Below are 23,667 nucleotides of genomic sequence, written 5' to 3'. Positions count from 1 at the left end.
CACAATTTATCTTCAGCTTAATGTCTTTCACTTGGAAATGATCCTATATATAATATGTCTCATTAGTAAGAATTGAACCCAGGCCCTCTCTAAGGTAAAGTGGCCTTTTGGCCTCTATTTCATGCTCCCTTTTAATGTATACTTCCTTGTGGTAAACTCTTTTCTTTTCTATTACTTAGATCTTTGGATCTAGAAATAGAAGGGACTTTAAAGGCCATCTAATCCAAGTTCTTAATTTTACAGATGAGGCTACTGAGGCCAAGAATTAGTGAGGAAGAGATAAAACAAGAATTTATTTCCTTGAGGCCTGGGAAGTTTTCTTGTTAGAATTTTAAAAATTGTAAAAAAAAAAAAGTGATAGAATAGGAATGTAGGGCATTTCAGGCCCAGGGTACTTCTATGGTAGAAGTTAAAGAAATTAACTGAGGGATAATTGTAACAGTGAGAAGAATGGTTAGAATTATTTCAATCAAAGAATAGGGGGTAAAGTAACTTCAAATAAAGTCAGTATAAAGAGTACTTATTGGGGAGGCTAGGTGGTGCAGTGAATAGAGCACAGGCCCTGGAGTCAGGAGAACCTGAGTTCAAATCTGGCCTCAGACACTTAACACTTATTAGCTTTGTGACCTTGGGCAAGTCACTTAGCCCCAATTGCCCTCCCCCCCAAAAAAAAGGCAAAAAAAAAAGAGTACTTATTATGTGCATAGCACTCTAGGGAATACTATTCATAAAACTGGGTTAGTCTCTTGTCAAAAGGAGCTTATGATGTAGTTAAAGAGACAAAGCACTACTAGGCAGCTAACCCCAGATATTTAGAAAAGAATTTTTTTATTATTGTTTGTTCATTTTGTGTCTGACTCTCCAAGACCCCATTTGGAGTTTTCTTGGCAAAAATACTGGAGTGGTTTTCCACTTCTTTCTCCAGCTCATTTTACAGATGAGGAAACTGAGGTAAACAGGGTTAAATGACTTGCCCAGGGTCACACAACTTGTAAGTATCTGAGACCAGAGTTAAGCTTAGGAAAATAAGTCTTCTTTTTTTTTGGAGGGAGAAAAGCAGGGCAACTGAGGTTAAGTGACTTGCCCAAGGTCACAGGGCTAGTAAGGGTCAAGTGCCTGAGGGCAGATTTGAACTCAGGTACTCCTGACTCCATGGTCAGTGCTCTATTCACTATGCTGCTTAGCCGCCCCCAGATGAGTCTTCTTGACTACAGGCCTGGTTCTGTTTCTACTGCACCACCTAGTTGCCCCAGAAAAGAAAGGAAATCATCAATAAAGCTATTTTCAGAATTACAGAGAAAAAAAGACAAAGAGTTGGAGACAAGGAATTAAAGAAAGGAAAGGAAGAAAGAGAAGGAAGAGGGAGGGGGAGAGGAAGGAAGGAAGGAAGGAAGGAAGGAAGGAAGGAAGGAAGGAAGGAAGGAAGGAAGGAAGGAAGGAAGGAAGGAAGGAAAGGTTTGAAAAGGTAGACAAAATGACATTATTATTCCATGAAAAACTGACTACAAGGATATTAGAAACAAAAGAACAAACAAACAACAAAACAACAAATCAGGTGTTTAGATACAGCAATGCAAGTGGAAAATGGCCAGGAGGAATTTGATTAAAGGGATAACTACAAAAGATGTAGTTATGGATTTAAAAAAGCATTTATCAGTCCATTAAATAGAAACATTCGAAGGAATGTACAAAATTTCCCATCATAAGATAGCCTGTCATTAATGCTTTTTTTTATCTTTGTAGTCTGTAAAGACTATGAAAATTTATGAGTTTCCATAAAGATAGTGGAAAGATTCACTCTTAAATCTGACATCAGAAGTAGGACTTGTGGAGAAGCAAATTCTATGAGTTTTCATTTTAATTACAATTAATTTTGTAAGGTAGGAAGCAAGAATAATGATTTCCATTTGATTTAATATCTCAGAAGGGATTATTTTTTAATGGAACATATGCAAAACAGAACACCTTATTCAATCTTAGAACCATAAACATCATGTTATATGGAGGATATAAAAGACTGTAAGATCATCAGTTAATTAAAATACCAATATACATACACATTGTACATATATATGCATATATGTATGTGTACATCATGTAAATACCTGTGTATATGTACACATGTATGGATGATAAACTTAATTACATATCCAATGCAGTCTCTAATAGTTATTTCCAGTCTTTAATAATTAAAATATTCCCCATGGAGTCAACTTTAGGTATGTTCTTTCCATTTAAAGTTTGTGTTGAAGAGTATCACAACTACTAGTATATAAGTCTGCTAGTTATTAGCAACTTAATCAAGATATTTACAAATGCCAACTGTATACTCTTAAATTTAAATCAGTGTACAGGTTGAAATAAGTATCACACAAACAGTGCCCTCTTAGAGAAAACTTCATGCTTATCTTTAGCTATATAGACATATTTTTAAAACCCTTCTGATGTACTTTAGTATGATGGGCCATGTCACAGCATAAGCTGTTCAAGTTAGCCTTTAATCCTCCAATTACTGAACAATTCCACTTCATATCTGTCATACAAGAGTTGCATAGTAATGAACCTTAGAAGTTTCTCATCTGTGGGGTAATATGTGCCTAAATCCATTTGCCTTTTATGAGATACACTCCAATTTAGATTTTGCCACACATAATGAAATCTTTACAGAACTAATTTTAAATAAACAAATAATGCAAGATAGATCAGAAAGTCAAGTAAAAAATGATAGAGGGAGGGAGAGAGAGACAGACAGAGAGACACAGACACACAGAGAAAAAGAGATTCCCTAAACGATTCAACACAAAGGCATTTTTTTCCTACATTCAGGATAATTGCCTCAACTTTCTGGCATTATTTGTCTATAGTCTGTGTCTATATAAGGAATCAGAAGTGGAGAATTGAAGATGTCTCCCCATATCATTTAGTTTTAGAGCCCATTATTGGGAGAATTTTTATGTTCCTGTGAGGTTATTTTAATCAAATGCTCTGAAATTTACTGATTTTACCATGGCACTTTGTGAATATAGATAATTATAGACAACTGGCTTTACTACATGTTCTTTTTCTTCCTTAAATTTGAATTATCTATGAGATACAGAATAAATTTTTCTATATGGGAATTCAAATAAGATGGGAGAAAGGGGCAGATTGAGATAAGGAATGGGATAATGCATGAATTTTTGTTTGAACTCCTAGTATGAATAATAATATTAATTTCCATTTAAATCATACTCCATACTCATAGTTTTATATTTATCATTATTAATAAAATAACCCTATCTTTAAAATCAGCCCTATTATTGTCAGCTATGTTGAAATCATTTTTCGTATGAAAAAGTTAATCTTTTTCTTAATTTATCACTATCAGTTATTTTCTATAACATGCCCATGTTTTGGGGAAAATGATACCAATGTGAACTCTCACTTTCATATAAATTGCACATGATTTATATTCACCTGTATACACATGAAATGGTAGAAAGATGGATTAAAAAAGAGTGACAACTAACTTTTGGCTGACCCAATCACCACAGTCCATTCATGCAGCGACGGAATAGTCAGAGAACTGGAAGTGGTAAATACTCTGATTGATCTTGAATATGATAGTTGGAATGGTTCTTAGAACTATGCTATCACTTTCAAAACTGTGAGTGTAGAGCCAGATCTTAATATGGAGACAGTTTGATGGTACCCTTGGTAAGAAATGAAGCCAATTGAATAGAATCTCTGGTAAAGACAGTAGTTTCCCTCTGACATATATCCACGTGAATCTTGCATTCATCAAAGGCATTATTCATATTGAAAAAGATACTATTCCAACACTCCTTTTGATTTCGAGACTGACAGTAAATTCTTCAGTTGCTGAGTTTTAAAAAAATCACTTTTGATCTGTTATCACTGCTAATTTCATTCATTTCTAGAGCCGTTGCTAAGATTCACAGGGAGAATGTCCAAAATTATACCAAATAAGCTAGATGTATTTTCCTAATGCTAAACCACTAGCAGAGATTTTATTGATAGGAGAGCACCATGACTCCCTTCCCCTGCCCTGAAGTCTGCAAAAAATACAAAGTTGGATCAAATCAAGAGATTTGTCATTTGCTAAGAATGTGTTAGTCTTATAAGGCATTATTGCCCTCCTCCTTGATGGGGAAAAAAGTCATGGAGTCACATTAGAAGTTACAACTTGTAAAGGGAAATGTTAAATTTTACTATATAGAATGTATCCATAATCTTCATATTATTTACTATATAGAATGTACCCATAATACATTTGTTCCTTTTACCAAATTTGTATTTCTTGTAAAAACTTGAAATCTTAAAATAATTTATAACAGTTATGATTATAAATCATGGTGTATATGTGTGTCTTTTTTTTAAGTGTCTAAACCAAGGCATTCAATTCAAGAAACTTCTCGGCATGCTGACAATATATAGGAAACTTCAAAGGATGTCTCCTTGTAAAGCTTAGGACTAAGTTTGTCCAGTGGTTATCTTTTCATTCTGGGCTTTGTGAGTTCAATGTCAGACTCCACTAATTTTACTTTCTTCATTGGATCCTTTCAGATGTTCTGCCAACTGGTCAGGCACCCAGTGTGAAAGGCCAGCTCCAAAGAGCAGCAAGTCTGATCACATCAGTACAAGTAAGTGTTTAAGATTAATGCCCTCGATGGCTTGTAAATCGTACAAACCAGGGTTTTTTGATGCCTTTACTGAAGGAGATGAGACGGAGGAAGCAGTCATTTCTGGGGCATTTGAAGGGGTCTACTGCAGGCCAGGTGTTTTTGAAATGCAGCATACTTAGCTCTCCCTCATGATTTGATTCATCACGAGAATGTCCCTTTAAGCAGTTATACTTCACTTTGAGCTATGGCAGGTGGCAAAGTGCTGACTTTTTGCAAGCCCAGCATAAGCTTTTCTTGGGAAATGTATGTTAGGTTACAAATGCTGTGAATATCATGACATGATGTGAAAAGATCACCAGGGGAGGTTGGAAAGTCATATTTTATAATTAAAGCAAACTGCTTTGCCTCCTTCCCCATTCCAAACATACATCTTGAAATGTTGTGGGAAAGGCCTTCTCATTTGATTAATCCCAAAGAGAAGAAAATTAGCATCCATTTGCTCATAAAGGCCACGGTTGATTTGTAGTTTAATCACTTTTAAGGTGTCAATTTGGAAGAGAACTTAAAATATGTTCAACCTTCTAAGAGCTTTGTTGTGAAGCTTTAGTCCTAGGACAAGCTTTGCTGTCTCTCAGATACCACCTAAAACTGAAATTTAGCTGTGTAGTCATGTTTTCCCCTTCTCAACTTAGTGTTTCCTAGAAGTTTTCAAAGTAAAGTATCCTGAAATAAAGGTTTCCAATCCATGAATCTTGTTAGCAATTTTGAGTATGAAATGAAAGAATGGAAAAGTCTGTTAAGTCAGTTAAGTAAGCAAACATTAATAAATTCTCATTAAAATATTCAGAAGTGACAAATTATATATCTATGTATATATGTATAAACACACATTTCATGCTATTGATAGCCTTTAAGCTATATATAATGTATTATATAATGCAAACCACTCTAGTCTCTCTGCCATGAAAACCCCAAATGGGGTCACAAAAAGTTGGACAGGACTGAAAACAATTCAGCATCACACGTGTGTGTATGTGTACATACATGTATATATTTAGACACACATACATGTATAGAGTCTCTAATTGACTTATCCTTGTAAATGGCCAGGCACACCTTGCCCCAGTCCCTAGGACCCCAGTTTTGATACCATGATCCCTGGCAAAAATGCTTGACATTTGGAGAAAAAAAATCTTGTGTTTAGAACTAGACAAAGGGAAAGAATTGTGAAAACTAGAAACAATTTAGGAGGATACTAATCCTGCTTGGAGACTCCAAGGTATGGTAAACCTGCCTCTATGGTTTTATTACTTTCTCATAATTCTTTTGTGATTTTCCTCCTCCTCCCCATCCCACATAATGTTCACAATTTTTCAGTTTGCTACAGTGCATGAAGGGCTACCATTTAGAGAATTTGCAATGGGTTAGGGTAGGGAAATCTTTAGCAAGCATTCTTGAAAATTTTAAAAAAAAAAGATACACCTGCCTCTAGGACTATTAAGGAGCTTTCATGCATTCACAGTTTAGTACAAATAAGTGTGTATAAGTAGTGTCATCTGGCCTCAGACACTTAACATTTACTAGCCATGTGACCTTGGGCAAATCACTTAACCCTAATTGCCCTACCTTCCCCCCTCCAAAAAAGCAAAAAATAAATTAAATTAAATTAATGTCCTACATCATTTACAAATCATATTATTCTCCTAACATTTAGCTGAAATCACCTGCTCCCCCCCAAAAAAGCAACTAGAAATATTAGCTAAGTAATAAATTGTTTAGGAGAGCATGATCCTAGAGGAGACTGGGAAAGAAGAAAGTGATAAGAAGGTGGGAAAGAGTCCCAGAAAGAAAAATGAGAAGGTGGCAAACAGTTGAGGACATTATTTTCTTAAAATATTGAAGAAATACACTACAAAACCACAGTATATTATATAGAAAGGTATTTGTTTATGTGTATATATGCTTATATAACCAGCCATATGTATAAATAAACATAAATATTTTGGCAAATGTCAAATGAGGGGAGGGTAGCCTTAATGCCTGAGGTCCCTCTAGCTCTAATTACTGAAGACTCCATCTAAGAGGAATTGGAATTGGGCTATGTGTTGCCTAGGAGAGGTACTATTGATAATAGTCAGAAATGAATTCCTATTGGCATAGCATAGCCCTTGCCTAAGTTATTTTGATTTTTCTTTTCCTTAAAGTTATGTTTTCATGTGGATAGGACTTCTAAAGTTCAATTCAATGAAATTTAACAAATACTTATTAAGTGCTTACAATATGATCCTTGCCCTCAAGAAAATTACATTGGGGGGAAGGAGGGGTGAGTACAAAAATCACACAAACAAATTCAAAATAAAAATGGGTAGATAAAAGGAAGAATCATGAAGCATTGTACACTGAGAAGACACACTCATGTGAGGAAATCCAAGGGAGAGGGGAAGCATAGTAGATAGTTTGGGGGATGATGAACGGAGGGGAAAATGTGGGTAATATTGCAATGGGAAAATCTTAAGGTAATAAAAAAAACCCGATCTTTCCAATAACCAATATGAATTTCTCTCCCTGCCTTTCAATGCCTTCCATGGGTGAACCACAACCTCCCTTTCTCTCTAGCCTAATTAACAGGATCACAGATCTAGAACTAGAAGTGACTTTAGAAGCCACTGCATCTAACCTCTACCCTTCACTTTAAATGTGAGGCCACTGAGATTACAGAAAGGATAGGTGACGTGCCAAGGGCCACAAAGTTATTAGGTATCTGGTGTAGAATTTGCCCGGGGCCACAGGCTTCCAGGTCCAGTTCTGTATCCACTAAGCCATACTTCCTTTGATATCCACCTTCTACTCAGGTCTATCATCTTCCCATCAACCACACTTTGCTAATTCCCATTGCACCATCTTGGCCTCAATTTTCTCTATTTTCTTCCTGCCAAGAATTCTCCCTTCCCCTCTTGTACCTTCTGCTTGTTCGAATCTTAAATAATCAGGCCTAGGCCTACTCCTTCTAAAAAACCTTCCCTAGATAACTCCGACTTTCACAGACATCCTGCTGTGAACAACTACCAAAAAAGTTGCTTTATACAAATTGAACACACAATGAGAAACTGACTCAAAGTGTGGCTTAAAGGGAAACAGGAATAGATGCATCTTGAACACCTCTTCTACCACCCTTCTTCAAGGGTTTCAAGTTTCTCCAAGAACAGCTGGCCACTTGGTTCTCAGAAAAAGGTGGTAACCAGGCTAGGTTTATTTCTATCTCCTCCCTTATATATCATTATCCAAGGTGTTATTATTTTTTAGTTTCAAGGTAAATTCTTGATTGCTATTCATTAATAGGGAAAGGAGGACCCCCAATTTTATATCCAAGGCTTAATTCCCTGCCCACCAAATAGTAATTCCACAATTAACTCACATAGCAAATAGCAAAGAAACCCATTTATCAAAAAATGGTAGCAAAACAGAAGTCAGAGAAAGTATAAATAAGAGAATATATACAGAGTGAAGTACTACAAAGAGTCCAGAGTGAAGGAGCTCTCGCATTGAGAGCAAGGTATCTCAGTTCACTCAAGAAAGAGCACCAAATCTCACCAAAGGGGAAAATTCCCCCGATCTCTAGTGCAGCAAGGCAAGGATAGAGACATGAAAGAGAATGCCAGCTCCACTCATGGCGGTTTTTTTTTTCAGTCTTTCTCTCTTTATGCCCCTGAAGAGAGGTTAGAATCCCACATCTTTACTCTCTTGATGCTGGAAGCCAGAAGCCCCCAAAGAGACTGGAGAACCTGAGGAAACTAGAGACCTCTTCTCTCTCCCTCTTCTGACAACTCTGCTCTGACTCCTCATGCAGCTTCAAGACATTTATCTCTAATAATTGAAAAGTCCCACACCAATGGGTTTTGCAGTTTTGGGTTACAAACAAATTTAACTAAATTCAGCACTAGGCAAAAAGAGACAGAGAAATCACAACATAAGTACTTCCAGCTATTCTACTTAATGAAGATATTCTTTGATACAAGGACGAGATGGGAAAGGAAAATCCACTATTCCCTCAGTCATTCTCAATTTCTCAATTAGTTCGGGTATCTTGGAACTTTGAATACGATTTCACAATTTCCCCTTCATCACACCTTCAAGAAGATAATCTGTTCTGCTTAGACTTAATAAATTTTAGGAGAAGAGCCTCTGTTGCCCTCTTTGGGTATCCAGGTTAGCCAGAAAGGTCCCTGCTTTAAAGTTCGTTTGGAAGAAGAAACAGTTTTGTGGTGGGATCACCCACAGAACAGAATAACACATGGGTGTGAATTCAAAAATATCCCCGCCCCCCAGTTATAAGTTTTCTTTACACATAGGTTTTTAGAGGTGTTTGTTTTCCCTCTCCTAATCAATAGCTTAGCTGGGCATAGTGAAAAATACAATTTCTATTCAATTGTTTCCATAACAACCATCTCTGATCCAGCTGTTCTCTGATACTTACTGCCTTCTTTTAATGAAACACTAGCCCCTTTCCAGCTTCAACTGTAACTGCTACACTATACTTTATGAACAATTTAATGAATTTTCAAGTGATTTTGACTATATGAAATTTCCAACCTACATTCTGACTTTAAAATCTAAACCTACATAAAATAGGACTCAATGTATTGTGAATCACAGTATTTATTGCAAACTTTTGGGGTACAACTGTGGTGTAGTAACAAAAGAATTTGGATTTTTCAAAGGTCCTAAATGCAAATCCTGCTTCTCCTCTTTACTACCCATGTGATTCTTAGCAGTTGCTTCTAATCCTCGGTGACTTATCTGTAAATCAAGGAGTTAGATGTATGTGCTTTCTATGATCCTTTCCAGTCTTGAATTCTACATTCCTTTGTATTAAAAGTAATCCTTTATGAAGTTTGAGCTGGGAGGAGGCTACTTTTATGATCATCTGAAGGAAGATATAGATTATATTGATTGATGAATGTCAATTGAATTGACTTTAGTTTGGTTCAACAAATACTTATTAAGTACTTTTTTATGTATAAGCCGTTGTGTTAGCTACTACAGATACAAGGACAAAACTGAAAGCCGATCTCACTTCAGGGAGCTTACATTGTACCGTTAGTCAGCCTAGTTCTCCCCTTTCAGTGCCACAGCTTGCAATAATACACCCTTGCACCTTGAAAAAGAAAAGGTTTTTTTCTTCCCCTCTTGAGACAGGATATTGCCTCCAAACTGACAGTCATTCGATTCTGCCAGTTTATGACTGTCTAGCCTATGATGGGCAAGTAAGAAAAATAGGTTGACTATTAACAATCTTTCATTGTCACTATAGTTTAGAATGTAATATTTATAATTTGAAGTAGTTTCAAATAAAACTACTTGTTCCAGTAAATGCCTGCCCTTTGATTTCTACAATATTTATAAATGCTTATGTTTCTTTTCCTATTATAAATGATCATAGAAAAAGACTACAATAAGGGATATTATTTTTCTTTACTACAGTAAATATTGTTTATTAAAATAAATTAATGAAAATTTTATTTATCATTTTTCGTCCTAAACACTACCCCTTTCCCACCACATATATACATGTAAATATACCTTGCTTATATATATTCATTTATATATTGTGTAAACAACATCAGCTTGTGAAGTCCTTGAAGACAGACACCGTCGTGCCTCCTTTTGTATTCTCAGTACTTGGTTACAGTAAACATTGTAGAAATTACCTTGACTAGTTAGGTCACTGTTAGGTTTTGCAGTTTGGGGTTACAAACATTTTTGGGTCTTTGTGTTTTAAAATATGGAATTAAAATTATAAGGGTGAGAGAGGAGCTCTTTGTTTTCTAGCTTAAATAATTAACAGCTTCTCAAGCAAATAAGAATGACACATATTACACAATGCAGCTGAATCCTAAGCAGTTTCCTAAATACTTTATATTAGTGTCTAAAGGAAAAAATATATTAATTATAACTGGTATTGTTAGACATTCCTCATCACATTTTTAGTGAAAAAAGTCATAAAGTAAGGATATTTATAAGTTTCATAATCAATCAACTGATGTCATGGTTTATGAAGTAACCAAGCTGTTCGTTGGTATTTAAAATCTGTGAACAAATGTCAATTACTATGCTACCTGCCAAATTCTATTCCATCATTAATTATTAATACATTGCAATTTCCTAAAAACTTAGCTTTCTCAAAAACAATCCATTAGCATATTATACAATTTGGTGAGCTATTTTCCTTTCTGTAATTTGTTAAAAACAAGTACGTAAATTTTATCATTTAAGGAATGGGGCAAAGAAAACATGATATTTTTTGTAATACAAAGGATTATTTTGAAGGGAAATTATATCACATGGATATTGTGATGTTGTTATTATTTCTACTGCTGCTGCTTTGGGAGAAGGGTTCATAGATTATTCCCCTTGTACACAGACTGCCTTATAACTAAGGCAATAACTGACAGTCCTGGACAATTTCTCAAAAACAATGGAGTCAAATCTGATCTTCCTCATTTCTAGCTCTAGCTCTTCTTCCCTCTTTTGCTCTTGTCCAAGATACACATACTAGTCTCATGGCATCATAGATTTAGAGCTGGAGGAGATCACAAAGATTACCCAGTTCCACCTCCCTCATTTTATAGTTGAAAAAACTGAATCACATAGAGATTGAGACTTTAGTGTTAAGTAATAAATAGCAAAGCTAGAATCTATACTCAAGTCTTCTGCCTGCAAGTCTATCCAGACTACCCATTCAACACACTGCCCATTTAGTTGTATGTCATACATTTAGACATTTTTTATTTTCCAGTGTAGATGGTTAGAATAATATCTTTAGATTTTCTATGGATTTTACTGAGGAAATTCTATAATATCCTATATTCAACAACTAATAAAATGTCAGTTATGGTAGCCACAATAGACAGACAGACATAGATAGATAGATAGATAGATAGATAGATAGATAGATAGGTAAATCTCCCTACTCAATACTTTAGTTGATATCAATAATCAACCTCTCGGTGAAAAAAAGGGCAATCTCTGCAGTTATAGCTGTCTTAGAGTGTTGTAATTTTGACATGCACATAAATAAATCCTTGTCTGAGAAGCTGCTTTGGAAGTACATTATGTTCTACCGAGTTAAATACCATCTAAAAATTAGCAAACAGTAGGATCTTATGTTTTTTAAAACTTTTTATGCTATCTCTAAAAAGACCCCTTGAAGTTTGCACACAATACTTGAATGAAGATTTTTATGCAGATGATAGTGTAGGCAGATGGATTTGTAATTACTGGTTGTTTGATTATAGATCTAGAGATAGAAGGAATCTGTTTACTAGCCCAACTGTTTCCTTTTCACAAATCAGTAAACTGAGGCCCAGAAATGTTAAGCCCAAGGTCACATAGTAAATTTGGGGAAAAAAAAGGAATTGAATCCAGGGCCTATGACCCTAGACTTAGCATTCTTGGACTTAAGGGACAGTGTTCTTTGCCTCCCCTCCCCCTCCCTTCCTCTCTCCTTCCTTCCTTTTTTTTTCCTTGGGAGGAAGGGGTGGTGGTGGTAAAAGAACCATTCATGACCTCTTCCATTCCTTTGAATTCTTTGCTTCTTTGTGATATTTTGAGAATCAGTCCCTGAATACTTTTGAAAATATAACCTTCAGCATTACTTTCTTCAGTGTGCACTTGGTTAATGAATTGAAACTCCACAAGTATCACAAGAGCTGAGGGCAGAGACTCAGGAAAACTATAAATAGGGAAAATCATTAGCTCTGACCCCCATTTGTTTAATACATTTGAGGCTCCCAGCCTTTTTGTGATAGCAAGCATGAAATAATATGTATATTTGTAGCAATATGCAGAGGCAGAGACATTCAACAGCTTTTGTTGAAAGAACAATGTGTCATACTAGGCACTAGTGTGAGGAAATAAATTGGATTGTTGGCTGAGTAAAGATGGAAGGAATTATTCAGGTGGAAGTAGTTTCTAAGGGGTATTATTTCTAACCTTCAGAAGTCTGCTGCATACCTTCAGAATTCGAGCATGTGAAACAAAGAACAGTTTAGAAAACTGTTCAAGAAGGGAAGGGGTTTGATTTATGTCATAATAACATAGATATGTCCTGGACATCTGGGGGGCTGTTTGTGTTTTTCCCTTCATACATTAGTGAAATCAGGGTCAGGTTTATTTTTGAAATCCTTCAATGTAATTTTGTTTGTATCAGCCTCAGATTATATTTTAGATCTCTGTCTGCAAAACCTTTGAATTTATTTTTACATAGATATGTTTTGTTTTTAATCTTTTGCAGGAAGTATTGCAATCATTGTTCCTCTTGTCCTCTTGGTGACACTAATTACTACTTTAGTAATTGGTTTAGTGCTTTGCAAGAGAAAAAGAAGGTAAGCTGTATTGTTCTATGACTACAAAATTAAAGGTGAATTAAAAACATGTATGAACATATGTATATGTGTATATATTCATATATGTACACCAAATAGCTCTTTCTATTTTCCCTTTGATAATCAGAATGAGATGATTTAGTTCATATAAGCAAACTCTTTCCATCCCTATTATTTTATGTATTCTTAGTCACACTGCAACATGATTTTCATTCTTGGTTTTAACACCAACCCCAACTTAACTGGAAATGACAACAATTTGGCCAGTTCCTATTCGTAGTCCCCTTGCTGGAACAGAGATGGTCTGGCAAGATTAGCCAGATAAAATGTCAATTAATATACTCTTTAGAATCTTCCTTTTGGTCTTTGATCACCAAAGGATGGTCCATGAATGACCTACCCAGAGTCTTGCAGTATCAAGGATAGCATATTTTTCAGTAGTGAACCACATAATCATAAATATTGATACTTGTGGGCTGCATTGATTCATTTGAATGATTGATTGTAGTCCAGTTAATTTACAATTACTCATTGACCTAAAACTGCTAGCATGGCACCTGGCAGCAGTAAGGTAAATACATTTAGTGGTCTTCAAATAATAGGGCTAAACTGTCCACGTGTTCATGTTTTATAGTAAATTAGGTAGTTGTCTGAGTGTGTTTTTCTAAGAACCTCACATAGGCTTTACCTCAGGGTAAATTCAGTTGCATTTGGCCTTCTAGTCAGATGTTGAGTGCCCGAGTATTTCCCAGAATGTCCCTAAAGTCTTAGTGTAATTTTTAGCTTAAAAAAGCTTACAGCTGTTAAGATATTACATATGTGTGTATATGTTACACATGCATTCATATGTGTAGGCATATATACATACATGTATACATGCACTGTTATATGAGCAAACAACTATATACACCAAAATAAGTTTGAGAATGACTAATTTAGAGTTGTGATGGCCTACCACAACAAAGGTGGCCTGAAGCAAAAAGAAATCTTAATCAGAATAGTGCCTTTAAGGCTGTTGTAGAAGAAAAAAAAGGAGAATTTGTTCATATGATTTGGAAAATAATATCATTCTTTTTAAAATTTACCTTTACTACACTTTGGTAGTAATAACGAAATAGTCTATTTTTGTAGCCCTTTTGGAGAAAGATAATTCTAAATATGGATGTCTTTTCAGTGACTAACTTGGAAAACCAAGAATATCCTTAATGTTTTATTGAAATTCTACTATTATTTTCCGTATATAAACAATAATTTATCATTTATTAGGTGTATTTTTATGTTCTTCCAAATTTTTTTCGAAGACTACATGATTAGATGTAGAAATGAACTCATTAAATGCTTGCAGTGCTTTTGTATGTCCTGCTTGTGATATTTTCAAGGTATATCCACTTTTGTTGTTCTTCTTATTATAGGACAAAAACAATTAGAAGACAGCCTATTATCAATGGAGGAATTAATGTGGAGATTGGCAATCCATCATATAACATGTATGAGGTGGACCATGACCATAATGATGGAAGTCTTTTAGATCCAGATTTCATTGTAGATCCAACAAAGGTAACATCATTTTCTTTAGAGGGTAAAAAAAAAGAAAAATAGCTCATATTCTTAGGGCCATAACTCTTTCTATGTTTCTGAAATTAAACACACTTCCTTTTCAATTTAAGATACTAAGCAATGTTAAGGATTCTTGAGTGTTATATTTTCTTCCAAAGAGAAATTTGCAGGAATTAATTAACTAAAATTATAAACTACTTTAGAAAGAATAAACATTTGGGGAAAATGTATATACTATAAATTCACTCAATTTTAAGTATACAAAGTATTCATGAAAAACAGTACCCATTTTCTAAGTATAATATACTTAAATGTGCATTGAAGCAAAAACACATTGTATAGATTCCAACAAGTCAAACCTCATTCTATTGGGGAAAATATCAGGGATAAGTTCAATGTGGACAACAAAATAACCTATGAAAAGTGCTTCTCTGGCAAAAAAAAGTATTTTTTCCTTATGGTATTTAGAATTAAAGTGCTAATGATTATGTGTTCTCAGTTGTCTGTATAGGGGAGAGAGACTCGCACTGTGACTTCACTAATATAGGAAATTCCCTGGTAGGAGATGCTCTCTACCCATATATCAGCACCTTTTCTGTAACTTCAAGTCTTAGAGACCACTGAGAGGTTAAGTGACTTGTCCAGGATCATATTACTATGTCAGAGTAGCCTCTTGAATCCATTTCTTACTTGCTTTTAAGGAAGTTCCCTATTGACAATGCCACACTGCCTCTAAAATAACAATGCTTATTAGCAGATAACTTTCTCTATTAAACATCCTTTCCTTATCATAACTTGGAAAATGTCATTAACTTATAGACCAATAAATTCTATATTTTATCTTCTGAAATTTATTCAATCTGTTCATTAGATCACTGCTGGTTTACCTTGCTTTATGGTTATTTCTTCATTAAGAAAGAGAAGTAGACAAGTCAAGTTGTAAACCAGAAAACTGAGGCAAAAAACACCAAATAAACCATTACTTCCATCTGAATTTTCTCAACATTTTCAGTAAAGATGTTCAATTTTCACTTTTTTAATTGCCATGAACTGATTTCATTTTTTCCATAGCTAATAAAAGCTTGGTCTTGGATCAGATATTCATTGAGCAACTCTTACTTGAGCAAATACTATGTTCCAGGCACTGTTCTAAGCCAAAGAACCTTTGTGTGGCATACTGTTAAAGGACACATTGCATAACCCTTGCATGATGTGGTCCTCAGATTCCATATGGCCAATCATCCCTTATCCAGGTGACAAAATTAACATTCCTAATTAAATGAATCAACAAAGTGGCAATTGGTTCTGTGTCCACAAATTGAATTGAACTTGCCTTGGAATGGGGCATTTTTCTCTCTCTAAGACAGTATCTTAGTGTAGAATGCCTTGTTATTAGAAGGAAAAACATATTATTGAAAATCAGTGTCAGTAATTACTAATTCGGTAACTAATGCCTATATTTTAAATGTGTTTGAGGTACAAACACAATTAACCTTAATTTTTACATTCTTTTTTTTTAAAGCAATTGGGATTAAGTAACTTGCTCAAGATTACACGGCCAGGTGTTTCTGGGTGGGTGCTAAGTGTCCGAGCCCGGATTCGATCCCCAGGTTATCCCAACACTGGAGCCGGTGCTCTTACTCACTGTGCTACCTGGCTACCCCTAACCTTAATTTTTAATATTCTTGATACTTAGAATTGACAGAAGCCAGGTAACCTGAATGTTTTCATTAGATAGTTTATCTGAGAAGTGGAGAGACATCTGAGATACCATACTTTTTCTGAACTCTTTCTAGTGTACTTAGGGATTAAAATAATACAGTACTTATAATCACAATATATTATTGTTTGAAAAATCTAGTTTAGACTGTTTCAGTGAGAGAAAATGTTTTAATTTTCCCTGTAATTTTAATCCTTCATTGATGAAACTGAGCCAGTTATTAGGCACTTCAATGAAAATAGCTCTGTAGGCCTGAAGTCTCAAAGTTTGTGGGAAGCATGTGTAGAACATCTCTCTTCCATCATTTTCCCACTTACTGCAGTAACAAAAAGCTGCCTTTGATTGCCCTTTGGACATGTTTATAATGGAGGTTCATAAAACAAGATTGAAGCTCCCCAAATTATCAGCATATGACGTAGAAAGAGACTATTTGAACCCTGAATTGTTACCCAGACTACAGCTGTCAGAAACAACAGAAGAAATTACAGCAATCATTCAGTCCAAACCCCTTGAGATAACCAAGGACCAAAGAGGCAATGACCTTTAGCCTGTGGCTATAGCAAGCCAGGTCTCCTAGCTCCGAGGTCAATAATCTTCCCTACAGATTTTTTAATATGTTTTCTGTGCAAAGAAGGTTACACACTGAAGAAACTTCATTTCCCTGTGTATTTGCCACTTGGTCAATGAAATGGACCAGATAGCTGACCATGTGCTTGCCTTTTATTAAACATAATTAGGGTGGTTAATAAGGTCCATAAAATAGACAAGTGTTGAGTTCATAGAACATTGTAGATACAAAGAGGGAGAATTTAGTCTCTTACACACACACACACACACACACACACACATATGTGCGCGCGCACACACACACACACACACACACACCATTTTGACACAAGCTACTCTTCCCTGTCTTCACACCCACTGCATGTTCCCATTTCTTTCTTTCATGTCACTAATAGGCTGAAAGGTATGGGTGTCAAGCTGACTAACCAAACCTTTGAGCTTGATTTGAGCTTAATTAATTCTACCCCACAGTATCAAGTTCAAGGGCTATTCTGGCTCTTTGGACTAGTTCTAATCAATTTGTTCTATCACTTCTTTTTTTTGAAAAATAATATGAGTGCTCTTCACAGGGGTGATGATTAATTCTGGTTTGAGTAGAAGCAGTCAGGGTTAATACAATGGTTGATTATCTAGAATGGTTCTACTAGCAGGACTTCCCAAAGTGACGAGGCTTTAATTGGGAAATGCAGGCACATTATTCACAGATCTGTAAGCAGGGACATTATTTCCTGGGGGGAAAAAAATGGAATGGAAAGAATGTCTCTTGGAGCTCAGTATCTCCAAAGGTAGGTTGGAGAGAGCAGTCATGTCTACATCTGAAGCACTGTATGAATATTAATATTTGAATGATAGTATAGAGCTTCTCTTGATAAAGGCAACATGTGCGGTATTTCATGTTAAATAATGGTTTAAGGACAAAAATGTTATTTCTTAACAGAAAAAATGAGCATATAAATATGATGGGAGGGGAGATGCAATGTTTTATAGATCAGAAACTAAAATTCTTTATTTATGTACAGGCCAGATATATAGGGGGAGGACCCAGTGCTTTCAAGCTTCCCCACACAGCGCCACCGATCTACCTAAACTCTGATTTGAAAGGACCACTAACAGCAGGGGTGAGAGAAGAAAATTCATCTTTCCATGTCCATTCCATCACAGGGCTCCTCATAAGCCAAGACTGGGCATTTGACTTTGTAGAGGCATAGCTCTTTATTTGGATTTTAATTGAAAAATTATTACAAAATATAGGGATTTTAATTGCTTAGGACTATTTGTTTTTCATTTTACCTGAGATTTTAAGATTTTCCACAGCTTATTTAAGAAAAATGAGACTTCTGCAGCAATGAGAAAATGTTATAATGGGCATTTAAAAATATGTCATATTGAAGCAAAATGATATTTCACTTCTTAGAAATTTAGAATTTCTGGGCAGGAATTTAAGATGAAAAATTAAAATGTTTAATCTTCAGTTGTCATTTATATATTATTAAGATAAAGTTCAAATAACCAAACTCCATAGAAGCATACTGTATGCTTTAGAAGAGAATCATCTGTTATTCATTTCCATATTTTATTATGTCACTATTTATTTCTTGCCTCATTTGCATCAAGTGGTTGCAGTGGCCTTATTGTAATTAAGATTCCATGGACTAAGTGTAATTATAAAATATAAAGCATTGTTATTATTGCTTCTTTTCTCTTAAGTAAAATAATTGTATATACACTACCAAAATGTATTACTTCAACATGAAAGATTGTTGTATCTGTGTTCAATTTGAAGTTTCTGTTTCCATAGCCTAGCAAAGTATCTGGTCTCTAGAAGGTGTTTAATAAATGATTGTTGAAAATAATAATAATAAAAGCTAACATTTAAAAAGCACTTACTATGTACCAGGCACTGTGCTAAGTGCTCTATAATTATTATCTCATTTGATCCTCACAACACTGGGAGATAGGTCCCATTATTATTCCCCTTTTATAGATGGGGAAACTGTGTCAAAAAAAAGTTGAGTGACTTGCCCAGAGTTCCAAAGCTATCAAGCACCTGAGGCTATATTTGTCTTTTTTTTATTTTAATTTTTCGCTTTTTGGAGGGCAGCTGGGGTTAAGTGACTTGCCCAAGGTCACAGGGCTAGTTTTTGTGTTAAGTGTCTGAGGCATGATTTGAACTCAAGACCTCCTGATTCCAGGGCCAATGCTCTATTCACTGTGTCACCTAGCCACCCCCTGAGGCTATATTTGAACTCAGGTTTTTCCAACTCTAGGTCAAGCACTCTCTATCCACTGTGCCACCCTAAATGCTGAAAAATTAATTCTATAGATGTTAGTGAAGTTATACTGTATCTATGACAATTTCAGAGCTGAAAATGTTCCTGTGACTCAGTCTGAATGTATGCTTCATAATCCTTTGGAAACAGCCCAGTAAATTATTTTTATGAATCTGAGAATATAAGTAGAACAGTGAGTCTGCACAGAGCTACAACAGCTTTGGTTACAAAGTTAGTTCTTCATAAATACAAATGTTTGGATTTTTTTTAATTTAATGATAGGAAAATGCAAAATAATAAGTGACTAAGTGATTTTTCTGTCTTCACAGTTGTTTACTGAATTTAATGATGGCAGGTACTGTAGCCAACCAGGCAATCCTTAGAGACTGGTTTAGTGCCTTTGTCTATATCAGTTACATAATCTATCGTTTTAGTCCCAAAATTAGTCATCATGAGAACAAGAACACCAGAATGGAAAAAGCATTCTTTTCCCTTAACCTCATTTTCAGCAAGTAGTTTTTGAGGCTATATCTATGAGGTACAATTTGAAGGAAAAGACCAAGATTCAAGAAATCATTGGGGTGTTTCCAAATGACCACTTGGCATCATATTAACAAAACACTGAGAAAACTGACTGAATTTTGAGCTTGAATAATGTTGTTTTTTTTTAATGAAACAGGATGTCTTTGTAAAACCTCCAAGTACTGATACCTTTTGGCAAATCACTATTCTAGGACTTGAAAGATTCAACTTGTTTCCCTACTCCACATCTAGCCTCCATACAGATTTCACAGGAACTTTCATTAAAATGTGACTTATTAATGTGATATTAAAATATGATTTCATCTCCCACTTCCATACCTTTGCACAGGCTGTTTCCTATGTTTCCCAAAGGAAACATACTCAGAACGAACAAACCTACCTCTCACTCCTCTCAGAAGTCCTAGATTCCTTGAAAACAGAATATTAATACTATCTTTGCTGATCTCTACGCCCTGCCAACCAACACTGGAAATGATTGTGTATTTGCTTTATATTTACCTCTGTCCATCTCATCTTCATATCATAAAATGTAAACACGTTGAGGACAAGAAAAATGCCATTTTTGTCTTTATATACCCAATATGGCATTTTATACATATTGGATGCTTATTTTTATTGTTATTTAAATGAATTGAAATTAACCAAACAATAATTTATCTCTTTCTCTCCCCTCAGCCAACGAATTACTCCAACCCAGTGTATGCAAAGTTATATATGGATGGGCAAAACTGTCGAAATTCCTTAGGAAGTGTTGATGAAAGGAAAGAACTTCTTCCAAAGAAAATAGAAATTGGGATAAGGGAGACAGTGGCATAATCTTCTGATACCTTTTATATTCTGTATAAATGTATAAAATATAAGGATTACTTTTGTATGTTCCAACAGTATTATAATTGTTTTGGCATCAGCATTACCTCTTTTATTTCTCCCTTTTGGGTTTAATTGTTTTATGAGTTTTCTGTCGTTGATTTGTTTTCTGCTGATGACTATTGATTGACCATTTGTATGGTATTTTTACAAAAAAAAAAAGAAACTGCACTACAGTACAATTTACAACAATGCTGCTGATATGACACACCTTTGAATTTGTTAAAAATTAAAAACATATTCCTTTGTAGTGTGAATATGAGCAATCTATTTTGTATGAACTTTTTTGGTTCTACTTAGTCAACAAAGATGATATCTGCACTTTTCCATGATATAGTCTGAAAGCTGTAGTACGGTGCGTCATTTTTTCTGTTTAAAATGGTGAAAGAATGATTGAATGGTGTACTCTCTTCTTTGCGCCCATTAGGATTTTACTTCAGAGCCTGAATAAAAGTATATAATCTTAAAAATTCCAAGATGGCCTGCTTTTGAAATTTGCCTTAGATTATGAAGAGATAAATGAGGCTTTAAAATAAAAAATATATAAGATAAATTCTAATGATCTGCATGAATACAAACAACTATGCTTTCTTTAATTATATGTGCTATTCTAAACACATATGCCATATAATCAACATTTGTATTTAACCAATACTGGTAGAATGTAGAAACACTATCTTGAAAGCTGAAAGACTTTATTTGCTATGGAACAAGACCTGATCTCCATTAGGCCTTTAGTACAGTGGCCTCTCTAGAGCACAAGAGGGCATTACCTATTCATGTATTATGGATGAGTTCACACAGTCACCTGCATTTTGTGGATGATTAACCCCTTACCACACTGGAAACAACAAAAGAAAAAACATAAGCACATATATTGACAACAGAATTCCAATTTTGTGAAAGCAAGTGAATTGTTTTTGCAAGGCCATGCATATGAGACAAAGCAGCTTTTTTAGCAAGCAATGTTGATTGGATATGTTCAAGGTACATTAGGACCACATTATTTTATGCCCCATTAAAAATATTTATTGCTAAGGGACCTTAGCAATATAGTTCTGGGATAACCATTAATAATCCATAATCAAAGGTGGAAAGTGTCAAAGTTGGACTAATTACTCTGGTATCCATTTCTTTGCCATTCTATACAAGTATATAGAGCCCACTCACTTATTTTTCCCCAAAATTTCAACTGAAAGAAGTATGACTTATTTAAGTTACATATAAAAAGAGAGCATTTTTATACAAATATCTTTAAAAGGCACAAAAGATTTATTCACATGGTATGGAGGGCTTTTTGTTCCTCTGATAGACATGACCGACTTTTAGCTGTCATAATGTATTAACATAACAGATGAAATATGTTTGTGGTTGCTCTTTATTCCCTTTGTACAAGCATTCAAAAAACTGCTGTTTTATAAAGAGATTTTTTTGTTGTACTATGTGCATGCATACTACCTATTTCTAAACTTTGCCATATTGAGGCCTTTCTAAACTATTGATTTATGTAATACTAGTGCAATTTTGCTTGAACAATGTTATGCATATCATAAACTTTTTCAGGTTCTTGTTTAAGTACATTTTTTAAATTGAACAGTATTTTTCATTTTGGTTATAATAGTCATTTTGCCTATGTTTCTACAATGAAGTGTTCAATACTTTATAAAAAATTGTTGACTGACTTATTTAAATGAAATTCTACATATTTAAGTCCTTGTGTTGGGTAATTTTTAAAGTTAAGAAATTAATTGCCTTATAGACAATTACAAAACTTTCTGGAAAGAAGAGCCCTGGACATGAGGATAACATATTTGTCATGGCTTTAAAGTACTTAGTGTAGTCTGGGGAAGTATTACTTAATTATACATGAGGTTGCCAGGATTCTCTCTGCTGCGCTAGAAAGGAGAGGGAGAGAGGGAGAGAGGGAGAGAGAGAGAGAGAGAGAGAGAGAGAGAGAGAGAGAGAGAGAGAGAGAGAGAGACAGACAGACAGACAGACAGACAGACAGACAGACAGACAGACAGAGACAGAGACAGACAGAGAAAGAGAGAGAGAGAGAGAAACACATACAGGAAACTGCAGTCTGTGTCCATATAAGCCCAACCCTTCCTCTCTTCTACCTTTGTTTAAAGCATGTGTTGGAGGTGGAGAAGATAAAGATTATAAAGGTTCATTTAAATGCATTTTTAGATGATGGTGAGATAGAGAGATGGACAGAGACTGAGAGCAACAGAGATTGAGACTGAGAAAAAAAAAGACAGAAAGATAGATATACACACCATAGAGAGTAGAAGGCTAATTTTGGAGATGAGTGAAGTCCTACTTCTGTTACATATTAGTTGTCTGACCATGAGCAAGTCACTTAACTTTTCTCAGATAACTATAAGAATATAACACGATGAGATGCCAACATGCAGAGATGGAGTTCCTATACAAAATGAAATAAAATGTTTGTACTGATGCAGAATACACAAAATAAATTTAAGGTAGGCTCTACTCATGGAAAAGCTCTTTTGACATATCTCCAATTAAAAATTGTCATGTTTTCTTACAAATCTCTGCATTTGTTGACATTTTGAAAAAAAATTATGTCAGACCATTAAATTTGAAACTCTTTTTTCTGTTAAGGTTTTGATTTTTGTGGAGTTCGGCTTAGTCCTCAAAAGTTTTGGTGTTGACTAAATTTTCAAATTACACATTACCACTACACATATATTTCCCCAACTGGAATATGTCCTATTTCCAAATCCCTAAATTATAATATTGACAAATGTCACTGGACGTTAACATTGTCTTCTTAAAAAGTGGAGAACTTAAGTCCTTCTCCAGCCTTGCCTAACTCTTCCATGGGTATTGAGATAAAATATGTTCTTTTCATTGCTCTTCACTCTGTGTTCCCCATCCTGATACTCTGAAGAGTTAATCAATCACATCCCATTACTACAATTAACTCAAATTTTGGCCTAAGGGAAATAGAATAGCCCTCAGGTGGTTCATTTCTCTGCTATTTTATTGAGTCTGTAACAGACTAAAGTATTACTAATTTATTAACACCATCACAATAGCTCAGAGCCCCTAGGTAAAAAAAATAAAAAATCCCTGACATTCAGATAGAGGTTTAGCTCTCTGTCCTA

At 35.0% G+C, this 23,667-nt stretch overlaps 1 protein-coding gene across 3 annotated transcripts in view; it reads left to right on the top strand.

Moving 5' to 3' along the window:
- The window catches only part of LOC138176726 (low-density lipoprotein receptor-related protein 1B-like), a 91,945-nt gene extending 68,797 nt beyond the window's left edge, over positions 1–23,148 (top strand). For 2 of the 3 annotated variants that reach the window (XM_069107551.1, XM_069107548.1), the window contains 5 exons: positions 4,567–4,643; positions 12,919–13,009; positions 14,422–14,566; positions 17,873–17,971; positions 20,342–23,148. In XM_069107551.1, the coding sequence (XP_068963652.1) occupies positions 4,567–4,643; positions 12,919–13,009; positions 14,422–14,566; positions 17,873–17,971; positions 20,342–20,482 (553 nt within the window). In that variant the 3' untranslated portion in view covers positions 20,483–23,148. The remainder of the gene's footprint in view (positions 1–4,566; positions 4,644–12,918; positions 13,010–14,421; positions 14,567–17,872; positions 17,972–20,341) is intronic. The other variant, XM_069107549.1, reaches the window with a different exon arrangement.
- The last annotated feature ends 519 nt before the right edge of the window (positions 23,149–23,667 follow it).

Source organism: Petaurus breviceps, unplaced genomic scaffold (assembly GCF_028583685.1).
Source record: "Petaurus breviceps papuanus isolate PSGF00001 unplaced genomic scaffold, PetGlider_PUasm1.0 90145, whole genome shotgun sequence".
Taxonomy (NCBI): domain Eukaryota; kingdom Metazoa; phylum Chordata; class Mammalia; order Diprotodontia; family Petauridae; genus Petaurus; species Petaurus breviceps.
Note: the sequence above shows the minus strand (reverse complement) of the source record. Positions and strands in the feature narration are given on the sequence as shown.